Source organism: Mytilus edulis, chromosome 7, assembly GCF_963676685.1.
Source record: "Mytilus edulis chromosome 7, xbMytEdul2.2, whole genome shotgun sequence".
Taxonomy (NCBI): Eukaryota; Metazoa; Mollusca; class Bivalvia; order Mytilida; family Mytilidae; genus Mytilus; species Mytilus edulis.
In genome coordinates this window covers 49,870,939-49,882,005 of record NC_092350.1, presented here as the reverse complement: position 1 = coordinate 49,882,005, position 11,067 = coordinate 49,870,939, and the positions used below count along the sequence as shown (strand labels likewise).

General features: G+C 33.8%; 1 protein-coding gene across 2 annotated transcripts in view; it reads right to left on the bottom strand.

Annotated features, from left to right (window-relative positions):
• Positions 1-11,067, bottom strand: part of LOC139481716 (uncharacterized) — a 60,433-nt gene that overhangs the window by 22,165 nt on the left and 27,201 nt on the right. The window contains exons 6-9 of one of the 2 annotated variants that reach the window (XM_071265184.1): positions 10,301-10,436; positions 9,641-9,714; positions 4,036-4,098; positions 44-3,368 (exon numbers count right to left, since the gene is read on the bottom strand). In XM_071265184.1, the coding sequence (XP_071121285.1) occupies positions 44-3,368; positions 4,036-4,098; positions 9,641-9,714; positions 10,301-10,436 (3,598 nt within the window). The remainder of the gene's footprint in view (positions 1-43; positions 3,369-4,035; positions 4,099-9,640; positions 9,715-10,300; positions 10,437-11,067) is intronic. The other variant, XM_071265185.1, reaches the window with a different exon arrangement.

The following is an 11,067-nucleotide window of genomic DNA, read 5'->3' as shown; positions in this document are numbered from 1 at the left end:
AGGTTAATTTCTGACTTTTCAGAGTACGAATATGAACACTTACTTTATGACTTCAAGTTCACCGCTTCTTCTTTTGTTATACAGAAGCAACCTTGCTTGTGCAAGGGAAACCACTCTGTGGAAGTTGTCTGATGTGAGAGGCAGTTCTTTTAGTTCCTTCACAAGAAATTCAGTAATGTCCCTAATGTCTTCTGGGGATGGAAGCTCTTTTTTTTCCTGGTATTTTCGGAGATTCAAGACATTTCTGGCAGTGGTTGTTACTTTCTCTTTCCATTGTCTTGTAATTTGGTTCAAAATGGTTTCACATTCTAGTGCTTCCTTTGAATTACCATTGCCAGATTTTTCCACAATGAAACCCCATTTACTGCATATTAGCCTATTAATGTCATATTTCAATTTTATGGCATTGCTTGGAGATAGCAAGTCCTCATTGTCATCAGCATTTGGATAAGAGCATTTAATTGCTGCAACCACAATGTCTCCGAAGTGCTGAGGTTTTAAAAAATCCCATAGTGGTTTCTGTTTTATATTTTCAATGTAGTCTTCTTCTGATTTATCTTCACCTTCATGTGAATGTTCTCCTTCAGACGCATCTTTATCATTTATCTTTGACTTCTGTATAGATCTGAGATGATTCAAAAATCGTGCGCAAAGACGCATCCTTGCACTTGCATAGTATTTTCTCTTCTCTTTGTTGCCTACATTCATTTTTAACCAACTCTCTCCAAGAGCCATAATTAGTGGATCTTTTTGGGCAATATCAGAAACTTCATCACGCGTCATGATGGACAAGACTTCCTTCTGCATTATGATTGTTGGCTTTGTTTTAATATGTCCAGCTAGGATTTGTGACTTAATTATCAAGTCTTTTTTTCTTTTCTTGGTTTTCAGATTCAAATATTTATTACACTCAATATTGTGGCACTTTAAACCTTTCAACAAAACCCATTCTCTGCAATCAGGGCAAGGACCATACTGAGTTATATCGAAATAATCTTTTGGCCTTCTTGCCAAAATTATCTCCCCTTCGCCCTTTTTCAGGCACTGGCGGTTATGCCGGTCATCTCCCAACTTGCGTAGAGCAGTGAAGTCCGGTTCGAATTTAACTTCATCTTGATTTCTGTGTGTTTTTAAGTGTTCATTTATGTGAAGGACAATTTTACCGCAAAAATAACATGCATGGGTGTTATCATATATTCTTATATCTCTACTCTGCCCAGCCTTTGTTCTTGGTCTTTTCAATCTGTATCTTTTTATATAAATGCCTTTCATGTTTGAGTCCTTCATAACAAAATCAGATTCAAACTTATCTAGTACTTGTTTATTGTCAATCCCATCATCAGAATCAGAGTTTATTCTCTGTTTTTTATTTTTATGGAAACTCTTTCCATCAGAGTCATTCGTTCTCTTTACTGATTTTACAGTTGAGGTTTCATCATCTTGGAAAGCTACATTTTTTGGTTCTATTAATTCTTCAACTTGATAAAGTTTCAATAAATCAGGATTACCCAATTCAGGAAAGTTGCTCATTTGTTTTTTATTTTTATGGAAACTCTTTCCATCAGAGTCATTCGTTCTCTTTAATGATTTTACAGTTGAGGTTTCCTCATCTTGGAAAGCTACATTTTTTGGTTCTATTAATTCTTCAACTTGATAAACTTTCAATAAATCAGACTTACCCAATTCAGGCAAGTTGCTCATTAATGGGAAAATATCTGAAAAGTCTGATGCATTTCCATCATTGTCTGCATGTTGATCTTCAGAATTAAATAACACAGATAGCTCTACTTCATCACTGGGTTCGTTTACTTTGTGACTATCATAAGAATCAAGCGATAGCTCGACAGTTTTCTGTTTATAATTGTTCTCTGCAGCCTGCTCTCCATCACTGGATTTGTTTACTTTGTGACTATCACAAGAATCAAGCGATAGCTCGACAGTTTTCTGTTTATAATTGTTCTCTGCAGCCTGCTCTCCTTCATCACTGGGTTCGTTTACTTTGTGACTATCATAAGAATCAAGCGATAGCTCGACAGTTTTCTGTTTATAATTGTTCTCTGCAGCCTGCTCTCCTTCATCACTGGGTTCGTTTACTTTGTGACTATCATAAGAATCAAGCGATAGCTCGACAGTTTTCTGTTTATAATTGTTCTCTGCAGCCTGCTCTCCTTCATCACTGGGTTCGTTTACTTTGTGACTATCATAAGAATCAAGCGATAGCTCGACAGTTTTCTGTTTATAATTGTTCTCTGCAGCCTGCTCTCCTTCATCACTGGGTTCGTTTACTTTGTGACTATCATAAGAATCAAGTGATAGCTCGACAGTTTTCTGTTTATAATTGTTCTCTGCAGCCTGCTCTCCTTCATCACTGGGTTCGTTTACTTTGTGACTATCATAAGAATCAAGCGATAGCTCGACAGTTTTCTGTTTATAATTGTTCTCTGCAGCCTGCTCTACATCATCACTGGGTTCGTTTACTTTGTGACTATCATAAGAATCAAGCGATAGCTCGACAGTTTTCTGTTTATAATTGTTCTCTGCAGCCTGCTCTACTTCATCACTGGGTTCGTTTACTTTGTGACTATCATAAGAATCAAGCGATAGCTCGACAGTTTTCTGTTTATAATTGTTCTCTGCAGCCTGCTCTACATCATCACTGGGTTCGTTTACTTTGTGACTATCATAAGAATCAAGCGATAGCTCGACAGTTTTCTGTTTATAATTGTTCTCTGCAGCCTGCTCTACATCATCACTGGGTTCGTTTACTTTGTGACTATCATAAGAATCAAGCGATAGCTCGACAGTTTTCTGTTTATAATTGTTCTCTGCAGCCTGCTCTCCTTCATCACTGGGTTCGTTTACTTTGTGACTATCACAAGAATCAAGCGATAGCTCGACAGTTTTCTGTTTATAATTGTTCTCTGCAGCCTGCTCTACTTCATCACTGGGTTCGTTTACTTTGTGACTATCATAAGAATCAAGTGATAGCTCGACAGTTTTCTGTTTATAATTGTTCTCTGCAGCCTGCTCTCCTTCATCACTGGGTTCGTTTACTTTGTGACTATCATAAGAATCAAGCGATAGCTCGACAGTTTTCTGTTTATAATTGTTCTCTGCAGCCTGCTCTCCTTCATCACTGGGTTCGTTTACTTTGTGACTATCATAAGAATCAAGCGATAGCTCGACAGTTTTCTGTTTATAATTGTTCTCTGCAGCCTGCTCTCCTTCATCACTGGGTTCGTTTACTTTGTGACTATCATAAGAATCAAGCGATAGCTCGACAGTTTTCTGTTTATAATTGTTCTCTGCATCACTGGGTTCCTTTACTTTGTGACTATCATCTGGTAATGTAGGGTTTTGTGTCTGATCTGAAATATGATTAAATACAATGTTTTAGTCCATACTACTGCTATGTACAGTTGTTTCCTACATAATTACTGTTTGTCCTACAAAATCTTGAGAGTAGTTTTTTCAGAAATATTTTCTTTTTGCTGCTTCAGTGTAGGAACGAAAGTGTACAGAAAATCTGTTGATGTTTTTTACTTGTTTTGATGCATAATTTAAAAAAGAAATTCCCATTACATCCGATTATTTTGTTTATATTGGCAAAGCAGTCTCAGAGGAGTTGACGACAATATTGAAATTCACTTTAATAGGGTCCAATGTTAAAATCAGTTCAGACATATTGGATAGCACCAAGGCAAACCGAACACAATTTTTAAAGGGGACCATCCTAGGACCATTCAACCAAAGTTAATTTCAAACCGGCTCAGCAGTTTCAGAGGAGTTGACAAAAATGTGAAAAGTTAACAATGACGGATGTAAAGTGATGACAATATATAGCTCACATGGCAAGGTGGGCTCAATAAAACAACATGGCCTTACCTGGAGACAATGAGATCCAACTGACCTATATCAGACGTTGCTCAGTGTATAGCAATGGACTTTTGATATAAATGATAATTACATGTACCTCTCCATTTATTAACCCCACCACCTTTATCATTATTCATAAATTATCAAGTATATAACTACCTTTAGCCCATTTAAGATCATCAATGAAACTTGCAAGCATGTTCTTCTTTTTGGATAAGTATTCTGAAAAAATATATAAATAATATAAAATAATAATATAAAAAATCTAAAGAACAAAATCATTAGTTCTTGCAGTCAACTGAAAAACTTTAAAAAAAAAATCTACTCTGCCTACAGCAGTATTTTACAACCGATGGTTGTTGTGATGTATTTTGTAGTTTATAATGCTGAAATTTTATTTTGTCTTTGGTATCTAAATATGTTTTTCTTGATTATCATATCACTCAATCATAACTTAATAACTAGATGTGTCAATACGATACTAATGCCCAGCATGCAAATGTCGAACAAGTATGGACACACTACTTTACTTGACACAATATATGCTGAACACAGAAATCAGACAAGACATAAAAAGTTCTGTTTTTAAAAATTTCGTTCCATTTTGGCCAACAGTAAAACCTACATCAAATCTGTTGTCATAACACCAGTGCGGAATTTCATAAAAAACATGAAGAGAAAAAAAAAAAACGAAATCAGATGAAAAATAAAGATTTTATGAACAAGTACGAAATAGCCCCTTAAACATCGGAAACCGGAAGTCCTAGCTCAAATCTGATTGAAAAAGGAGTGTTGGAAATTTCATGAGGAATTCATAGCAAAAAATGATAAATTATTCGCCTACTCATCAACAGCAATTTTCCAAGTCCACGGGATGTAACTCCATCAAAAATAAAAAACCTGAAAAAAAACTATCTGTAACTCATCAATAAACACCTGCATACAAAAAATTAGTTCAATACATCTCGAGGCATTTAGAAAAAAAGTACAGAAAACAGGAATTTTTCCAAGTTCAAGGGGCACAACTCCTTCAAAAATCAATGAAACGAAACAGAACTCAAATTCGATCTGTAAGTCATCAATGTACACCTTAGACCAAAAATCAGTTCAATATTTCAAAGCGTTTAGAAAAAAGTCTGGAAAACTTGTCGTTGCGGAATGACGGACAAGGGTAAAACTATATGCCCCGACCACTTTGTGGCGGGGGCATAATAAATTCCCAGATTTTACTCTGGTCACTTTTGGATGTTTGTTAACTGAGGTAAGGTAAAGGTCTGGAGTCACACATTTTTTTCAATATAACACTAATATCTGTAGACCACCTGTAATATTATGACTGAGGTTAAACTTGGTTGAGAATGATAGGTTATCTATGAAATTTCACCACAGAATGATGTGTAATTCATTTATGGCTATTTTGTATAACATATTTCTAATTTACTAAATTTTTTTCAATTTTAAGAAGATTTTATGACTGTGTCTAGGGAAAGATATATATTAAAAAAATCATATTTTACATCTGCAAATTAGTACTTTTGACTTCAATCATGTTATTTCAAGTTTTTGGGTGGTCTCAAAAATTCATTACAAAAATATTACAAATTTATGAAAATGGGTATACAGACACTACTGTTATGTTATAAATGTATTGCTTAAATTTCTGGAGTCATTGCTTTTATAAATGTGTATGGGGCGTCGCTGGCCAAGTGGTCTAAGTAGTCGAAATACTGTATCACTAGCCCGTCAACACTGAGGTTGCGAGTTCGAATCCCCCACGTGGCAGGTGTGCTCTACTCCAATCTTAATTGACTAGGATTGTCAGTTTTCCTACCAAAGGCTGGTGGTTCTCTCCTGCTTCCTCCACCGATAAAAACTGACCTCCACGAAATAGTACAAAAGTGCTGAAAGTGGCGTTAAACACCAATCAATCAATATAAATGTGTATGTGTGCTTCATTAGTAATTCTGAACAAAATTATTTTCACATTTCCTTTGTTTATGATCAGATTTTGTGAAGGAACATAATCCTATGTTAGTGTCTGTAAACCAAAATTCAGATTTTACCAAATATGTAACTTTAATTTAAAAGCTTTTGCAATGACATTTTTTTGGTATCAAATACAAATTTGACGTTTTTTTGTGTTTTTTTTTTGTAAATTTAGATGAAAATATGAATTTTATAAAATTATGAGGTATATCACACTGCAATGTATTTTTTTCCCCCTTTATGTTGTACAGGATTCAACTTAAATTTACTAAAGGGAGATGAAACATTAAGGTTCTTATAGATATGAAAAAAGTCTTGATTTGCCTGTATAGGTCCTTGAATTCAAATAATCAGACATCTTTTATAAACAGTCAAATCTCATTATAACATATAACAAACACGACATTTTCTATTTTCTTCATAAAATAGTCATTTTTTGCTTAATTTGAAGGCTGTAAAGACCAGAATGCTTGTCAAGTATCACAACATACATCTGCATATTAGTTTTAGATGCATGATTTTTTTTATTAGTTGTTTTTGGCTTTGAACTAGCTGTCAGTAACTGCGAGTACTCTCAAATCAGTACTAATAGTCTTTTTGTTGTTGGGATGTATAAGTGCTGAGCCACTCTGTTTTTGTTAGATGTATTTCTATCCATCTGATGAGTTAAGCCTTTTTCAACTGATTTTTATAGTTCGTTCCTATATGTTGTACTGTTACACCACTGTCCAAGGTTAGGGGGAGGAATGGGATCCCGCTAACTGGTTTAACCCCGCCACATTATTTACATATGTGCCTGTCCCAAGTCAGGAGCCTGTAATTCAGTGGTTGTCGTTTGTTGCTGTGTTACATATTTGTTTTTCGTTCATTTATTTGTACATTTGTTTGGCCGTTACTTTTCTCGTTCGAATTGTTTTACATTTGTTATTTCGGGGCCTTTTATAGCTGACTATGCGGTATGGGCTTTGCTCATTGTTGAAGGCCGTACGGTGACCTATAGTTGTTAATTTCTGTGTCATTTAATTTGGTCTCTTGTTTAGAGTTGTCTCATTGGCAATTACACCAAATCTTCTTTTTTATATATATATTTTTGCGTATATATTTTTGACTGCTAAAGTGTCACAGTTTATAAATAAACTACCGTGAATATAATGGGTTTTTTTTCAAAGTGAAATAATATAACGATGAAAATGGTACTTTTTTTAGGTCTTTGATCCCATATATTCAGGATACTTAGCAGAATATCTACTATGTATTATACAGAATTCAAAATAGATCTGTAACTGGTCATATTAAAACTATATACCAAATATCAAATTAATATCTTCAAGCATGACGAAAAAAGTGCAGATAACTAGTTATTTACGTGAATTTTCTAAGTCGAAGGACCACAACTCTGCACAAGAGTCCACACGCTAAAATGTCTCGCCTGCTTTCCTAACCTTGATTAATTTTATGTTGATAGTCCTAATGATAAAAGTTTTACTACAAGTATCACATAAACTTAAAATTATCAATGATCCATGAAAATGAGGTCCTGGTCAGATAAACCATGCCAGACACACATGTACACCTTACAATCATTCCATACACCAAATATAGTGGACCTATTGCTTATAGTATTAGAAAAACAGACAAAAACATAAAACTTAACATTGACCAATGAACGACGAAAATGAGATAGGACATATGACACCTGCCAGACAGACATTACACCTTGCAATCATTCCATACACCAAATATAGTTGACCTATTGCTTATAGTTTTAGAAAAACAGACCAAAACACAAAAACTTACCATTGACCAATGAACCATGAAAATGAGGTCAAGGACAAATGACACCTGCCAGACAAACATGTTCACCTTACAATCATTCCATACACCAAATATATTTGACATACTGCTTTCAGTATCTGACAAACGGACCTATTCACGTAACTGTAACCTTGATCACTTATCCAAGAAATGAGGTCGAGGTCAGGTGAATCTTGTCTGATGGACATGTAGACCTTGAAATGAACCCATATACCAAATATAATTATCCCATTACTTATTATAAGTGAGAAATTCCCATAACAAAAAAACTAAACTTTTTTTCAAGCAGTCACTGAACCATGAAAATAAGTCAAGGACAATGGTCATACGACAGACGGAAAGTTCATGACATAAGGTATCTGCATACAAGGTATGAAGCATCCAAGCTAGTCTTCTACCTTCTGAAATATAAAGCTTTATACAAATAGTTTACGCCACCGCCAGATAGTAATTCTTATGTCTCACTATGCGACTTAAATTTTGTCGCAGGCGAGACACTAAAATCATCAGATCGGAACAAAATTTGAACTTGATCTGTAACTGGTCAAAATGAAACATTATACAAAATATCAAATCAATATCTTCAAGCACAATAAAAAAAGTGGGGAAAACTGATTTGTGGGGACCGACAGACAGACTGACAAAGTGCAAACCTAGTCCCCTTTGGCTTCGCCGTTAGGGGACTAAAAACAGACAAACCCTTTCTGGATAATACACTGAAATAAGTGATAACAGTCATGCAATGAACATATTGAAACAAATATATATTATTATATAGATGACAAAGAAATACTGAAATTTCTCAGATGAATCTGATATCATCACTTATCGGTTGATTATTCACTCATGAAACTTTTTATGTCTTTTCTCAGCATATTTTTGCAAAATGTACCAAATTTATTCTCAGTTTTGCCCTTTTAACTTTTCAGAATTATCGATTATAAGAATGTGAAATGCAATATACTTTATAGTGCATTGGGTAATTTTTGCAGTTTCAAATTTTTACAACATTATAACCGTAAATTGACCCAAATTCATAAAATATTATGGAAAAATCGAAATAGTTGGCATGTAAGAGAATTAAGCAATTTATTTTTACACATTTACGTAAAACCTCATAAAAAGGGCAAAACTATGAACCTCACAAAAATTTGCCGCAATAAGGTACTTAAATTGGATGCAGTCATATTTGGTTTTTTTTATAATCATACGCTCATGTTTGATGTTATTTATCATGAATACTACTGGAATAAGACATTTTTTAATCATGTTTTGTGATCTATTTATAAAAACATAATTAACAATTTAATTTGATTTTTGAAAATATACCACTTGTGACGGAACAACAATAATAACTCTTATGAGCACTGCTAAATTATTTTGTTGTTCAGTCACTCGTAGAATATTTTCAATTATTAACTTACAAATTAATTCAATTGTAAAAATGACCAACATCTTAATCACTTTCATGGCTGAAGACCTGTTAGTAAATTCATTTATTTTGAAGAGTTAGTCGTCATGTAAACTTTGCCACAAATCATTCATGAACTTAGTAGAGTCCAAAGACATGAAAGAGTACATGGATAAAATTGAATGTTGTCTAGTATTATGTAAAACTAAGTCTTCAGCCATGTCCAGTTTAAAGATTGAAACAGTTACTTGTACTTAACCAAATGATCAAATCAAAAGCCATAGTTGAATAGTTACATAAAAAATGTTTAGTATTTAACTTTCCTTGATCTTTTTTTTTTTCAGTAAGAAAAGTTCTTTTTCATCAATCTTTCCATTCAATATGAATTAAAAAGAATCATTCAATACAATTTAAATGCTGTAAACATATATATGTATTGTTTGCATTCTTTGATCAAATGATTTGAAGTATTCACAACTGTTTCCTCTGTTTCTCTCAAGTAAAACATGCTAAAAGTTAACTTTGATCAAAATGTTATAAAAGCATAAATACTCATTCCAATCTGCTCCCAAGAACTTCTCAAAGATCTCAAGAATGGCTCAAGATTAACCATCTTCACTGTAAACCTACATGTATATATGATTATGCTATAGTTTATGATCAATTTGGTACAATATGCTTGGTAAAATATACCTGCTCTTTATGCTGACTGAAGCAAACTTAAACATGCATCTTCCAAACTAGAAGTCAGACAGAAGATGTCAGTTTGTCTGACCGAATGTCAGATACAGGTTTCTGGAATTTCGCAAGACTGTGAGAGGAATCAAATGATAAAAATCGAATCAAAATCAGAACGATAAAAATTTGCAATGCCCCACAATATGACATTTTTCGGGCAGTGTTCTCCCCAGATATTTCATTTAGCATCCTTGTAAACAGGGACATTTGAAATATAGTACCATCTTGTTTCTAAAAAATATAGCATCACATCCATAACATAATCTATAAGAAAACCAATTCAGATAGCATCACATTCAAGAAATATAGCATCACATTACCATGATGCAAAAGGCCCTGGGGAGAACACTGTTGGCCTGTTTAATATTGAAAACAGTAACAGATACAAAACATAGAGAGCAGCCACTGCCTGACTAAGGGGTCATATAAAAACCTTACGAGTTAACATAATTTGTAATAAAATTATTTGCTTACACTGCATCATCAGCTTTACAAAATACATCAATCATGTTCTTGTGCAAACTATCATGGTATACAAGGACAGGCCATTTCATTTTACTTGGAATTCCAGGTAGTCTTGACCACATAATGGTTCTATCTGTCTCTAATTCTGGAAAAGATTTAGTATTAGTTTAAATGCAAATAACATTCAATATCAAACGACTATGATGCAAGTTTTCTCAATTCATTTGTAAGGCAAAACTTCATGGAAAAGTTATTCTTTAATATCAAAAGCAAGGCCAAAAAAAATAATACCCTTGTTTCCTGCTAACCAACCCACAAACTTTTGGATTGGAATGTATCGCTGACAAACTCATTTTCTGACGGACTACTGGGAATTTCTTCCTCAACCTTGGGTTTTAAATGGATATCTAATAGAGGGGTTTGCTCTGTCAAGATTTTCCAATAAAATGTAAATATTGCATGCATCCAAGAATGGTGTTTCATGTGATACAATTTCATACTGATATTTCTATTGTATATATTCTTAATGTTTTATAATTCAAAGAATTTCTGCCTATGGTTACACGTATATATAAACCTGGTCTTAAAATTTAAGGTCTAAATATTGGAATTATGTAATTTCAACTGATAAGTATCAAACAAAAAAAACTTCATGAAAATAATATGTGTAATTATAACTAGAGGCTCTAATAAAGAGCCTGTGTCGCTCACTTTGGCATATGTGAATTAAACAAAGGAAGCAGACAGTTCATGACAAAATTGTGTTTAGGTGATTG